The 15,585-nt window shown below is 45.5% G+C and overlaps 1 protein-coding gene across 1 annotated transcript in view; it reads right to left on the reverse strand.

Moving 5' to 3' along the window:
- The window catches only part of ALX4 (ALX homeobox 4), a 67,122-nt gene extending 60,705 nt beyond the window's left edge, over positions 1-6,417 (reverse strand). Inside the window, exon 1 of the mRNA XM_050955428.1 lies at positions 6,008-6,417. Within this exon, the coding sequence (XP_050811385.1) occupies positions 6,008-6,401 (394 nt within the window). The 5' untranslated portion in view covers positions 6,402-6,417. The remainder of the gene's footprint in view (positions 1-6,007) is intronic.
- Between the last annotated feature and the right edge of the window lie 9,168 nt (positions 6,418-15,585).

Raw genomic sequence — 15,585 nt, forward strand, 5'->3', positions numbered from 1 at the left:
CGAGTTAAGGAGTTTGGTGTGTTTTGGATGCAAGTGGAGGAGGGCGGCGGGGGACAGCATTTTTAGAAGTCATCAGAAGCTGGCCAAACCCAAGGGAAATCAACAGGGCTAAGCCAGTTTAAATTAACAAAGAGAAGCAAATATCACAGGGGTAGCCCTGTTAGTCTGGATCTGTAAAAGCGGCGAAGAGTTCTGTGGCACCTTATAGACTAATAAATGTACTGGAGTATGAGCACTTCATCAGATGCATGCTAAGGGAAACAGCTACTCAGAAAGAGAAGGAGGTATGGGCCGATCCTCTTATTGAGATTCGCACCAGTGGTCCTCCCTTACTAGCCCAAGTCCTGCCATCCGGCGGGGGTAGAATCAGGTTTTTATCTCGCCCTAGTCTTCTAGTGAAGACAAGACTGGGGAAAGGAAGACTACGGCACTCCGGATCGGGGCCCCTCCTATGTGTATTCTTTGCGCATCCAAAATCCCATGTCTTCACTGGGAATTTGGGGGCTGGGGGCAGCATCAGACCTTATTGTTCAGATTCGGGATACACTACGCGACAGCGGAGGCCCCAAAGGATCGGCTGAGCGAGGGTCCTTAGCAGGGCAAAGTGGAGTGGTTAGAAAGGACAGCGCCAAGAGATAAAGGGGCCAAGGAAAAGGCTCAGCCGGGAATTTTATAGAGGGAATAAAGCCAGTGCAACAAATCCGCGCAGGCCCTGCCAGAGAGACTTGCTAGGCACTCCAACACTGATCTCCCTCCAGCTTACCAGGGAGATACAGTCCGGATCACTCAGCGGGGCGGTAAACGGGTAGAAAAACAACAAGCAAATAAAACTGCATTATTCTTGGTTTGCAGAGCCCATTAACTCCAAACCTTCAACTCTCCACGCTTGTTGGTCACCCCCAGCCCAGCGAAGAAAGGCCGCTTGGGGCCAGCATGAAGCGGGCGATTTAGTGAGCCGGAATGCCTTATTACAGCCATTTACAACCCAAATGAAGGCTTCTCGCAGCCCCAGCTCTACACTGAAGCCCTCAGCCAGACCTGGGATCGGCTGCGGCCCACACCAGGGGCGCTGGAACAATTTGTAGAGTGGGGGTGCTGAGAGCCATTGAACCAAACTGTAAACCTGCATACAATGGAAACCACTTAAAGCCAGGGGGTGCTGCAGCCCTCCTAGCTCCAGCATCTCTGGCCAACACCGTTCGGAGCAGCTCTGGCCCAGGTCCCGGCACAAGAGCCTTCTGTGGCAGCGAAGCCCAGAGCCTGGGCACTGCAGGATCAGCTCTGACGGACCCAGGATGGGGGTTGTTATGATGCTTGAGAAGGGATCCCTGATATGGTTCTCCTAGATACTGGGACCCGCTAGAATCAGCCCCTTTCTCCCTTTTGGCATAAGTCTCTTTCCCCAAGTGTGTTTCATCCTCATCCCAACGCGACCCCTCACTGGCGCCAGAGTCCGCGTCTCCCCCAGACCAGGGCAAATTAGGAGTAACTCCGGCGAGGCCAATGGGGCAAGGCCAGTCCAATACTGATGCCCTAGAGGGGAGAGTCAGGGCCAGTCAGCAGAGATAATGTCACGGTTCGGGATTAGGTTTGCCACCGAACTAGCTAACACAGAGCTAGAAACAGTTGCCCCAAAAGACGGGATTGGCAGTCGCCTGTTATGCTCAACTGTATATCTCTACCCGCTGGACATATATGCCCGTATCACAGGGAGCTGAACTCAGCCTAGAGTGACTGGTCTCCGAAAGCCCGAGATTAGTACAATCCTTACTGGGGTTTGGCAAAACTGCAACCCTGGTTAACCAGAAATACAAGAGAGCGATTATTCATTATTGCAATTATGCTAATTTCCAATGTATACAAATCATTCCAGGGCACAGCGGCCTGCGTGCGAGTGTCGACTCAATATAATGGTGGGAGAATTATTGAAAACAACACAGCGCGCTCTCTCTGGGAAGCTAGCCCTGGCCTGGGCTCCCGAACAGGAGGCCCAGCTGATTTTCGCTTCTCTCCCACCCCCTCCTCTTAGCTGCTTGTGAAGCAGGAATTCTGTCTCTGGGATGGTGTAACCCGCAAAGGAAGGGTTAACCCGGCCTTTTACATTCCAGATACAGAACCACATAAACTCACGCGGCTCTGAATTTTTCATTTAATTTTAGAAAAGAAGAAATTCCATCTGTCTGGCATGCCTCTCTTCCCTCTATGCAGCAATCTGTCCAAATCTCACAGTGGATACTTACTATTAACCAGACTCTATTTTAATCATTAGCCATTATTATTATTAATTCTCCTCACAGATCCACGTGGCTTTTATTACATTGCCATGTATTCTAAGCCACATCACACCAGACTTTTAAAACTATTAGGGGTTCTATGGTACCACTAGTCAATTGGGATTTCTGCTTAATAATAAATAAATAAACAAACGCCTAAATATGCAATCGATAAGAACACAGAATCCTGGTGGCATTAATGTGGGTGATACATTCATTTGGTTCTATACAGCCTTGTAATGTGTCATCAGATGTTAAGATGTTGCCCTGGATTTTTCCACCTAAAAAAAAGAATTCCAGTTAGCAGAGAGTTTTCAGAGAAATCAGGCACCTCTGAGGAATGGCCGCAAATACTATTTATTCACTAATTAATTAGTAATGACTTATGCAGCGCCATCCCCGTCCAGTGCCCCAGAACACACGCAGATAGATCCTCTCTGTCCCCAGAAGTTTACAATCTATGTTAAAGGCCCAGCGAATTATTTAGTGGAGTCCAATATAATGAAAGTCGTTATTTAAAACATATCGATGGCACATGTTTGGGGAGTATAAAGAGAGATGCTTCCCTCCCTCCCCCTCTCCCTCTCCTGCCCCAGCGCCTTCTGATTTATCATCTTGAAATTCGCAGGGAGGTGTATTGGGAAATGAGTGGCTGAAAGGTTCAGGGTAATGACATATAATGTTCTAGGTGAGCATGTGGCTATTACAACTCTGTATCAGGTAACTCGGAGCGCTCGGCATCGTGCATATTAAAATTCATACTCGCTGTAACTCACTGTACCGGTCTCTGACACCGCGCATTCCCTCCTGGGGTTCCATTAGTGGTGCGTGGAGTTACAGAACGGCGCGATGAAATTTCAAAGCGTTGGGGTGTGGGGGATTTGGAAACAGCACATCGAATGGGGAAAGCTGTATCTGTATTTCTTTTTCAGACTCTTGCAACTCCCCTTATGCACTAAATCTTTCTTTCTGCCCATGAAGTGCCCTAGGGCCAGACGCTGATCTCAGTTACACCGCTGCAGGTCTCGAGTAGCTCCACTGACCAGTGTATAGAAGAATAGACATAGTCCCCATTGTGTCTATTCCACATGGACACAAGAGATTTGCCCGGCACTGTTTCTTTCTGACAATTCAGCCACGATGTTATGGGGGGGAGAGAGGGGAAGAGAACTCGTGCTGCAAGCCCCATAGCAAACAAAATCCATGCAACTCACTACCCATTTCCCTGCAGCATTTCTGGGGGAAGTCTCCGCTTTCAAGACTCTGATATCTGTATTTTCTGTCATCAAAGGCCCCGAAGGAAAATGTTTGGGTGTGAAGTCTTGGGCGCTGGTAGTTTAGTTTCAGTTCTCGGGGAAGTGAATCTAAATCGCTCTGGCTTCTTCTGGGCAGGGTCGTTTCTGGGAAGGAAGGTCCCACATTCCTCCCATCCAGAATGGTGTCTGTGGGAAAGGTTGGGACTGGAGCTCGCAAAAGCCCGGACCTTAGCAGGTGGGGAGTGGGACTTCTTCGGACCATTATAAGGGGATGTTTTATTTTTCCACGGCGATTACATGTTGTGCTCTCTGCCTATTTCATTATAGCCGGAGGCAGCAGTCTGTGGCTCACAGCTCCCTTGCCTAGCAGCCTTTCTCCCTGTACTGCGCGCGTTATCTGCACCTTTTGCGGGTGCACAGCTCACAGACTTGCCGTGCGCTTCACCAAAGGTGGGGAACTCCTTTGCCAAAGGCGAGGAGCTTTCAAGTTGCTGTGACAAGGGAGACCTATCCTTTTTACTCGTTGGACTTTAGGAACCTCTGGTTCGATCTGTGTCTCTGGAGTCAGCTGTCATTCGGGGAAATAAATGAAGCTAACGGGGCTGGGTACAGTACAGCTGAAGATTGGCCGTACACATATTTCAAAGCATCTTTCTCCGCTGCACCCCTTTGAGAGGGGCTGCCCAGGCCGGCTCCTTGCAGCACGAGTGATGGATGGCTTGTTAATGTAACCCCGGGCCCCGTCCCTTCCAGCTTTTCCTATAGTCAGCAAACACTCCAAGCCTTCAGGAGATGCTTATGGGGTGGCGGGGGGGTGGGTGAGGAAAGGTGCCTTTGACTTGTTTCAAGTCTGGAAAGGAGGAAGGGAGGCGTATGGAGAGAAAGTGAATAGTAAAATAAAAGCAACTGGAGTAGCTCATACATAATCCAAACCAGGGTTTAAAGAAGGACGGATGGGAAGTAACCCCAGCACACCGCTGCTGCACTGTGGAAAAGCAGGAGCTGCAGAAGACTTAACTTTCCTTTGCACTTCTGATCTCTCATTTGTAATTCTTCATTGCTCACGTTGACTGGCATCGCTAGTGGTTTTCTCTCTCTTTATTCCTCTAGTTTGTTCCTGGTCTAGGGCTGCTTTGAGTAACTTTTGATTGAAGGGACAGTGGAAAAAAATGAACTCTCACTGAGACCCGGTTTTGAAATAGCAGTGAATTCAACTGCAGTGAAATCAGACTGCAGGAGTTAATTAACTAGCATTTGTGAGACAGATAGATTTTTATTTTCACTTTCCCTTAACCAGAAGAATAGGATTTTTTTTAACCTCCAAGTATAACGAAAACGCCTAAATACACGTTAAGCTATCATTTTAAGTACACCCCCTGAAAGATAGTGAGAATAAATCCAGTTTAATTCTATTTAGTTTAGCGCCAATGAGAGGAGATGTCTTAATTGCCATTAATGAAATGAAGAGGATGCAAGTGTGTTACCTTTGATGATTCAAACGCAGGGCAGAAATCAACAAGGGGAGGAAAGGCGAATACTAAAGATAACCCAGTAATGGAGAGGGCAGATTTCTCTCAGCATTCACATTTAAACAGAAGGCCACGTCAGGGAATATTTTGAGTAGGGATTAACTAAAACTTGTTGGCTTTTTTTAAGAACGCAATTACGGATTTTCTTTAATTTGTAATGGCACAATAGCCATATCTAGGTGTGCATCAGAGCTAGAGAAATTATATATATATATAACTCTATTGAGGCGGGCCGAAAGGAAACAAGCTGCTGTCATAGAAAATACAGAGGTTGGGGTTTTTTTGGAACACGGCTGTGCTTGGAAACACAACGAGGCACTGGCTTTATAATAATAATAATAGCAACAACAATTAAATTACAATAGAGGGATGCGAGTCTGCGAATGACTTAAGTCATTTCTTTGCGAAATAAAAAAACAGAATAAAACCCATTGTTTCTCCCGAGGGCATGTTGTTGCTTTGTTTCAAAACGCGCATATCGCCCCCGCCCCCAAGACATTACTGGGACAATTTCAGAGCAACCTCAGGAAAATGGGTAGGGGGGAGCTTTTATACATCCCACCCCACTCTTTTCCTGGGAGTATGTGCATCTGCAAGGGAGGGGATGTGGTTGTTTTCTTCCATCCTCTCCCGTGATATGGTCTCTTCTGCACTGGAAGACGGGATTCCGAAGCCCGCAAGGGGCGCACGGACAGTGTCAGGGGAACGGCCCGCGTTGGGTTACTGCTCAAAGTGTCTGCTAGAAAGACACCGGTACCAGACCAGCGCACACACTGAAGGAGAAGCGGGTCCCAAGCATGTGGCCCTGTCCACCAAAGACGCGCTCGTTTCTCCCTTTTCCTGGCACTTCAGTTTATCTGCGCTCCCCTCTTCTCATCTCCCTTTCCCCCGCCCCAGCCACTTTCAGCAGCAAACATGCCCCTGCCGGAGCCGTGTGCACGGGACTCACCGTAGCAGGAGACCTGCAGGGCTCCGTTGTGGTTGCTGCTCTCCTGCAGCTTGAGGTTGCTCTCCGGGGGAGTTTTGCAGGGGCCTCGCGGCATGTAGAGATGCTGCTGCTGCTGCTGCTGGTATTTATTAAAGGAGCCTTGTGCCCCAGCAGAGCTGGGAGCCTGCCCGCTGCCATCCAGGGACTGGCATTCCTGCTGGCTATAGCGGCTCCGGCACTTACTGCTGCTGTCACCAAAGCCTTGTCCTTTGCTGGCCAGGAAAGCAGGGCTGAACTTGTCACTTGCTTGAAATGCCCTAAAAGGCGAGGAGCCCTCTGTGCTCTGGGAGGCTGCGTTGTAGTAGGAATCCATGGCAGCCGGATCACAATAAGAAACACAAGTATCAGCATTCATTCCTAAAATTAAAAGGCCCGAGTGTCCTTAATGCGCTTGAAGGAGCAGCAGGAGCCTGCCCCTCTCTCTCTAGCTCTCTGTCTCACATGCACACTCACAGCTGGGCCAGGGAACTCTAAGAGGATTCAGATGTTCCTGAAAGCTGACCAGATCCCCAAAGCCTCCTCAAGATCTTGCAGAGAGAAAGGGATCTGCCCCTCCTTTCCTCCCTCTCTCGCTCACACTTCTGTCTCACCCTCCAAGCTATCTAAAGTCGAAAGAGACTCTTCTCAACACTTTCCCCCCCACACACATACAAAAACCGAGACCTCTCCTACAATTAATATGTAGATGATGACAGTGGAGGGGAGGGGGCCAAGGAAGGAGGGGAGCAGCGTGGAGTGTGTGTGGGGGGGGAGATCAGATCTTTTGCATAAAAAAAACTTTTTTATGATTAAAAAATAGAAAATCAAACACATGACATTAATGCAATTAGGGGATGAATATGGGGATCTGTGCAGGGCGGAAGAGCAGGGAACAATTTAATGGGTATGACACACTCGATTCGTTCTGGCCCTCTTCACTATTGACTTTGCAACGCAGCTGCAGAGACCTTAGATTTTGTAACCCCCTCCCTTCCCATCAGGTCCTTTATTAAAAGCAATATGGATCTCCCCCCCAGCCATATCTCTTTAAGACCCTCACTCTTCCTCCTAATTAACCCTTTGGCAGCAGCCCCGCTCCCTCTGGCATCTCCAGGACGGGCAATGACTTTCTGAGACCTTTTCAGTGTTGCTGGGTACTTTTCTGCCCCTTGTTAAGGGCTGAAGACAGCCACCCATACCTTGCTTTTAGAGGTGTTAGTAATTAATTTATTGTTATTATTATTACAACCCAGGGAAGATTTTCACATTTTTTTCTCTATCAGATGTAAACAGTTCTCTGTTGCTGTGATTTTTTATTAAAATCCCTCCGGTAGCAGAGCGGCGTTTTGCTAGATAATCTGCCTCCGAGGCGGTGAGACTGGAACCTGGAGAGGGGCTGGGACTAGAAGAAGCCTTTTCTGGACTGAAAGGTCAATTGCAACCCCAAAGGGGCTTAAAAGCAAACCAGCATCAGCCCGGGTCCCATCAGCCGAACCGGACTCCACTCCTGCTTCCCCAGTTAACTCCTGCTGCCCCTTACACTTCTTTTTTTTTAATCCTGCCTTTCTTCCATCCCTCACATCTGGTTTCTATCGCGCTCTTACCTTGAAGTTTTCAGTAATAAAGATATTACGCAAACTGCATCCACAGCTCTTCAGTCAAAAAGGCCCTTAACCCTTTCCTCGCGGCCTGTAGCCGGATGATCATTCCTGCCTAATGCCGCGAGGGAGATGAGCCCAAACATCGCTAAAGACAGAAGGCCCGGCTCCTGCCCTTAAGCAAGTTAGTGGGCCCAAGGTCCTTGCAACCGGTGGTGTGCTGGGAGGGGTGGGGGAGCGAGGAGGGGAGACGAGAATTGACGTTTGTCTCTAACTATACACTCGGGGCTTTTGCAGATGTGTTCTCCCCCTCCCTTTCCCTCCTCCACCCCCCACTTCGGACTAGCGGGGAACAGACTCACGTTTTTAGATTTAGTTACATAGTCGGAAAAGCAAATTTGCAAAACTAGAATTGAACAGAACGGGCCTAGGGAATAATAACCCTGATTGCAAAGGAATAACCCGAGGGGAGGGGACTAGGGAGTGAAGCGGGTTAGACGCTTCAAGCGGATTGTTACAGTAGGCAGGAAGATTTTATACTAATAAGCCGCATTGTAAATATCGGTGTCTGACAAAACTCTATATCGCACATCAGTAATAAATACATTATGATGCAGCAAGAGGGGGCGGGCTGCCCTTTATCCCAACTACACACCGGGGTTTCTAGTGAGGTCCTCGTTAAATAGCCAAAGATGGATTCATTTATTAGATTTCAAAACATTTTCAAGTCTCCCTCGGAGCAGAGCAGCAGCGCTGGGCTTGCTCAAGTTTCTGGTCCAAGAAAGCTTTCAGCGGATTTCCCTTCGCTATTCTCTTTATTACCTGCTTAATTCTTTCCTCATTTTTTCGTCCTTCCCCCCTTCTCGCTCTCCCTCTCTCTTATGACTTAATAAAAACCAAATCAACTCGATACGTCTTTCTAAAAAAAAAAACCCACTTCTGAACTGCCAGTGGGAAATCCTCAGGGAAAACTCAGCCATGCGAGCCTGGGATTTTCCTCTGGGTCTCTTTCTGCAGGGTGAGTATCTCGCCTCGAAGACAACCGCATCTTTTCCAGGTCTGGCTCCCAGTTTTATAGCAAGTAGCTGGAGTTCATTGAACTTTTAGACACAGAAATGAAGGCAAATATCTATTCGTGAGTGTCGAATAAAGGGGTTTCTAGCCAGTGGTTTCGAGGGCAATTCTATTAGCAAAGAATCAGCACCAGCCTCAACCACTTTAATCAAGAAATGCCGGGGTATTTCACAACTCTTGGAATAAAAATGTGCGGCATGGTATTTGGATTTCTCTTCAGCAAAGCTACCATTAAAAAGGCATGAGATTCCCAAGATCCTGAACTACAACAATAAATATACACTAGGAATGATCAAAACGGCATCTCTCGATAGTTGAAACCAAGGTTCTGTCCAGTGAATCTATTCACCACTCGCTATGCCCAGCCCCTAGTTGCATTAAGATGTAACGAAAATTTAATTAGCTTCCAGTCAGGGATAATCTGCAGCACTGTGAAAAGGTTTCCTATAAAACTCTCTCTCTAATGACCAATTTGTGTCACTGGAAGTGAGAGGTTAACGCAGGATCCGTTACCGAGGTAAAGGGTGTTTGGAAAATTCACTGAAACCTAGCGATTAAAAATAATTAGAGAATTGCTTTTCATATCTATGTTATTTTGTTGTTGTTCAAAGTCCCTTCACAAATCCGAACGATGATTATTTTTGGTTGTAAACGAAGCTGTGTAAACAAATAAAAGCAAACACCGAGTCTATAATTATACACCGTCTCTGCTCCAAATTAATATAAGCACACAGCTGATTTCCCCAGACTTTCAGGTTTACTGAAGGAGAACAGATTTTCGTTCCTTTATTCAAAAGGAAGAAAAACGTAAAATCTTCTTCTACTTTCCTGCAGTCCCAGAAAGCCAGACTCACGAATATGTTATCAAACGCATTTGATATTTGCAGGAAACGTATTGAACAGGCCATTATCTGACTGAAGCGATCCCACTGTCTGTTGATCAGTATAAAATCGATGAGAAAACCAACGCTCACCTTTCTCTGATCAGCCCCAGCCTGCTTGTATAATAAATATAAAAAATCCTGGACAGCTTTCCAGTTCACATCATGATCACATCAGTTTAATATTGTTTTGAAAATAAGTCCTTGCTGAATAAGGATTAGATATATTGGAACTCCATGAGCCTATGAACAGTTGAGTTTGACCGAGTGCACCAGACCTATTTGCGAAATCGATCGTGTTTCCCAAACCACCACAGACCGGGCTACTTTGGGAAATCAAACATGTACACTGAAATTGATAACGCTTATCAGCTCCACACTATCACAGCTGCACCGCAGCCTCTCGCTGGGGAAATAAATAGCGCGTGGCATCCTTGCAAAGTTTTAATTTCGAGCAGATAGTCTTTATTGGAATAGAAACAGAGGAGTCAATTTAAATGGTAGCGATGCCCTCTTTTGATAGAGGATTATTCAGGCAGTTCAGGCTCCAAAATAAAAGTCTATTTCGGTCTAATGGAAAACTCAGGCTCGTGTGGTATCTAATGAAAAATAAAGTGGTCGGCAATTAATCTGTAAACATATGCATACGTGTATATACAGAGACAGCATATTATTCATACACATTTATATGGTGGTATCTACACAGATTTTAGCATAACCTTTTGTATATATATATTTGATTATATGATTATGACCTACTGGACATTTGTATTAATCTCTCTGATTAATTATTCTTAATGATTTAATCTGTCAGATAGAGAACATATTTCTCTGGGCAAACTGCTCACCAATACAGCTTTGAACAAGTGGCTGGATTCAATTTCTATTTTAAAAACCTTAGAGGAGCGGAATCAAGGGGAATGGGAAGGAATGGGATTCCTGGTTAAAATATTCATTGTAAGGCTAAATCCGCCACTCTTCCCCATCCAAAACCATCACCATTTTTTTTCAGGCTCTGGTTGCTTCACTTTTTGTACCCCCGCTTTGCTAAAGGACCCCTTTTATTGTGACTGGCTCCAGTCCTGAGCTGTGCAGGGACTAGCTTGGAAGGCTGGGGGACGGCTCCAGCACTCTCCTGCAATCCCTTGTCTGTCTGTCTCCTATTATTCTGTGAGAGGAGGAGATGTTTCCAAGCTGTGACTAAATACCCCCAATTCCGCGAGTGGGCTCCTTTCATAGCGTGGCGGAGGGGTAGTTTTTCACACCTTCTTCCCCTCTGTTTTTTGGCAGAGACCTGCTCTTGGAAACTATTGCGAGTTTGTTTTCTCATAGGCTTTGCCCCAGACGACCAAACTGCGAGCGCCTTTTTGTACCTGAGCTGAGGGAACTTATTTCTAACGCTATTGCTGGTGTTGCGGGTGGTGGTGAGATACATTCTGTGCTAATCTCCAAATTTTTTGCAGCGGAATTACTGTTGCATCTTTATTTCAGGAGCTCCCGGATTAGTTGGCGTAGCAACAGCGCTCTTGGCCCTTCAGTGTGTAATGCTTGTTACCTTTTATTTTTGTCTCCCACTAAACTAATACAGTCCACGCTGGGTACTGGCGGGAGAAGCTCATTTCATTGCCTTCCTCTGTCCTGGTGGTTTTTCTCGGAGATTTTTTTTTTTTTTTTGAAATCACATTTCTTGGGTGATGAAAGGCCACTCTGAGGAAATGGGACCTGATCCAACGCCGTCACTGAAGTCAGTAGGAATCTTCAATTGACTTTGGATCAGGCTCCTGGTTCGTTATTGGCCAAATCCTTTCCTGGTATTATTCAACGTCAACTCAAATAGTTGGCACCAAGGCTGAATTTGGCTCATTTTTTTCTTGCTTCAAGTCACCACGCGCCTGTAAAGTCCCATGTGGATACAGTGATACATCCAGCTGCGTCTTTTGCTATTCTGACTTCTTAATTGTCTCTCGATTATAGCTAATTTAGAGGGAACATTCTGAACTGCTTGCTAAATTCCCACAGAACATGGGCTTCCACTTAAGCACAGGTTATATAATAGTTGTTTTTAATCTTTCACGTTAGGACTCAGAGAAAACCAGAAAAATCGGACCGGTCCCACCCTCCCAGACTCCCCCCCCCACAGGATATAGAGCCGCTGTACCCCACCCTCACTCTCCACTTCCCCACGCTCAGAATTCAAGGGCTGTCCCTGGGGGGTTCAGAGACGTTCTTTCCTCCTCGGGGAAATCTCACCCTTGGTGAAATGCCGCACTAATAGTCACTCCCCTTCTTTTCGTCCTGATACAAACGAGTTAAAAATCGGTAGCTGTTGTACCCGCATCTGCTCCACAAGTTTCTATTATTCTGAGGCTTCCTTTTAGCGCCACTTCAATCAAACAGAAACTTCGGAGAGCCGCCAGTGTGGATCAGAGAGGTTGACTTGTTGAAGAATTGCTGGGATTTTGCACTGTCTCCCTCTTTTCCCACATGCTCTAGATTCTTAGGAGAACAGAGATTTCGTGTTTGCTTTGCATACCGACTTTTTTTTTGTCTGATCAAAGCGCAGCTTCCATCAGTAGTTTAATCCCAGAAGAGAATGTCTTGCGTCCATTATTTCATTTTGGGTCTCTCTTTTTGCTTTGGACACAGTTTGCTCATGCTGGTCAAATATTTCCAGTTAAACTTAACACCTGTTCAGTGGCTGGCCAGTGTCTAAAAAGCTTGTGGAGAAGAGAGTCCCGGCTTCAGACGCACTGCTTTAAAGATTGCATTTTACACTGATGTTAGGAGGAAAACTAGGAACAAATTACAAAATAATTTCGTGCAAAATAAAATAAAAATAGCCATTGGCTTCGGAAAAGAAATTATTGTGGGACCTTTCGGTCTCATTTGCAAGCACCGTTAGCAAGGATAATTGTAAAAACTGCACAGAAAGGATCCCCTAATCCTGTCCTTTAAATTTTCCCCACAGCTATTTTCTGTTGCAGGAGGCAAAGGCTTTACAGATTTCACAGTGTCTGTGTCACTCCCCTCAGATTTTACTGTCGATTGGGACTGGCCATGACAAGCCATGTGGTCCCATCTTCTCTGTTCATTGTAACTTTTATGAATTCTGCATCAATCTCATTGATTTGAGGGGGGGTGATGAGATCCTTCATTCTGAATCACTAGTTTGTGCCAAACAAAACTCAGCTGCAAAATAGCCGTAGTCTTCAGGCATGTGATATGAAGCTGGGTATAGTAATTCCACTCGTGTGCTTGTTACTTGTTTAGACCCAGGTATAGATACCAACAAGAATGTATGTTATAGAACAGATTGGATCTTGCTCTTTAATCCGGAATTAATATTTGGATCGATTTGTGACTTATCAGGGAAACAGGTGAATATACTTTCCCCTACTCTTTTACCAGCGGCCTTAACCATGAATGATGAAAGTACCAAAGACAGACTGAGGTAGAAGTTTCACGGAAGGATTTGTTGCCACTATTTTAGTGACAGATCCAGATAGAAACAAACTCAGGAGTTCTGATTCCAGTCCCATGGGTCAAACTGATTGATGCACAGTGGTTTAGTCTCCTTTAAGAATTTATTGCAAATCTATGTAAATATTTGGAATGTTACATGGACCCGAACCTTCTTATTTTGAGATATAGTAACAATGTGATGTTTCATTTTCAAATCTTCCAAGATTTGCTGTGTGAGGAAAAATACTGAGATTGACTTTATCCAAGGATTCCTGGGCAGGAGAGAATCCCAACGGAAACTTGCCTTTTAGTTGTGATTAACTGTGTAGCTGATGTCCAGAAGAAGAGGCCTCAAGAAATCCTTTCAGTTACTATTCCCTCAACTCGAGAAAAATAAAAACTGAAAAATATTAAATTTTGTGTAAGACTCCATATCATCCAACGACTTAGATAAATAAGGGACAATTGAAAGGCTGAGTAGATGAGATTCAAGTCTACACACGTATATATGCGAATACACACCTATTACATATGTTTTATAAGCAGCAAAGAATCCTGTGGCACCTTATAGACTAACAGACGTTTTGGAGCATGAGCTTTCGTGGGTGAATACCCACTTCGTCAGACTAACACGGCTACCCCTCTGATACTTGATATGTTGTATAGTAAATGACCACATTAATAACCCTCCTCAATTAAATTAAATGAAGAAATCATGCAAAAGTGCATGTCAATTAAAACTTCAGAGGCAACTAAGTCCTCAGTTTTCAGAATTAGATTCTAGATCTTGAAATAGCTGGTCATTTGCAGAACTCAGAATGGCAACAACAAAAACAAAAGACCTGGCAAACAGGCAGGTTGGGGGCATTACCTTATGTTCTGTAGCGCCTGGGCACAAGAAGAAATGAGAAAGGCAAAGGCGCTTCTGCAACGCTGCTGTCAGAGGACTGAACTGGGGAGAGTTTCTGGGACCCGACGCTCTGAATTGGGGAGCAAAGCAGCGTGGGGAAACAGAAGGGAGCACCACAGACCAAATCAAGTCAAAGCCTTGAATTTATTCCCTCTGCCCTTCCTTCTTATTTCTTCCTTCCCGTTATTTCACTGTCTCAATCCCTTCATCATTTCAAAGAACCAGGACAGAATCTTTTTAGCATTGGGTGATCAGATCCTAAAGCAGAGCTGGCCACTCGCTTTCGTCTGACTTCTGGATGGTTTAGATTGCTCACGTATTCATGGTTGAACCATGCTTCAGCTGAGCCCCAATGAGATTCTTTCCTCTGGCTATTACAAGATAGTCCGGTCTGCCGCAGGGTTTTAAAACTAAACTTCCATCCTCATCCCCATGCCAACGATCCCTGAAGAGGCTAGCTCAGGGTTCTCTGAGGTATTGTAGCAGCAGCAGCGGGTTGGGATTTTCTTTCAATTGGTATCTTGCTAGAAGAAAGAAAAATTCAACTTGCTATTAACTTCCTTGCAGTTTTGTCATACAAGCTGTTATTCTGAATGGAGGCCGGAGCCTACAGAGACAGGAGTCCCGTTGAAGTCAGTGGACATTTTGTCTGAGTAAAGGTCATAGAATAAGAAAATAAAGCTGATTAAAAATACAAGAAGGAGGCCTGGAAGCAGTCCCCAATGATCTTATGGCCTCTTCAGGAATGATTTTATGCAGGGACAACCGGCGGGTTTGACAGTATTTTTGCACATTCATTATTTACGTTCTTAAAGATATTTCTTTCCAGAAGGGCTCGCTCAGGATGAGTGAGTGAGACTTTAGTTTGTACCGTTTTTTAAAACACTCCCTCATCCTTATTATTGCTTCTGCTTGGCTTCCCCTGCTCACTCTTTACAGTGAACCACACAGCAAAATGCAAGGGAGCCAAATAAAAAAGTAAACCCCGAAAATGGGGAAAGGTTGATGAAAAAAATGGTGTCTGTGGATTTGGAAAATGGATTGTGTCAATGGAGTGGAATCCTGGCCCCACTGAAAATACCACTGCCAAAACTGCCATTGATTTCAGTAGGGCCGGGATCCCATCCCACATTACAGTACCAACTTGGGTTCAGTGGCCTGCTAGTTCCAAAAGTGACTGGGGACTTTAGATGCTTTCGGTTTTGGCTATGTCCAACCTGAGACATTTCAAGGGGCCTGAATTTCAGAGGGTATGTGCTCATCACTTTCTGAAAATCAGTGCCCTGTAGATTGTCACTATCTGGGGACCCAAAGGCTAAGTCACTTTTGAGAAAGCAAATGACTGAATATACTATGGAGTTTATTCTACAGACCAGTGTTGCCGTTGTAATGCATTTTATTCTTTAGTTTAAGAATAACAATTAACACAGAAAGAGCCACCAAGAAGCGAGGCATTTGTCTAAAGCTAAGGACCACTTCACTTCTCTACAGGCTGCCTTGGCCAAAGCCAGCGAGCGATGCTCAGCCAGTGCTCTGCTGTGGCTATTTTTCTTATAGTCTTCCTAGCTAGCTCTAGGTTGCTTTTTAAAACCTCCCTGGTGTACAAGCACCAGCCATATAAAGGAGACTGTGCGA

Source organism: Gopherus flavomarginatus, chromosome 5 (genome assembly GCF_025201925.1).
Source record: "Gopherus flavomarginatus isolate rGopFla2 chromosome 5, rGopFla2.mat.asm, whole genome shotgun sequence".
Taxonomy (NCBI): domain Eukaryota; kingdom Metazoa; phylum Chordata; order Testudines; family Testudinidae; genus Gopherus; species Gopherus flavomarginatus.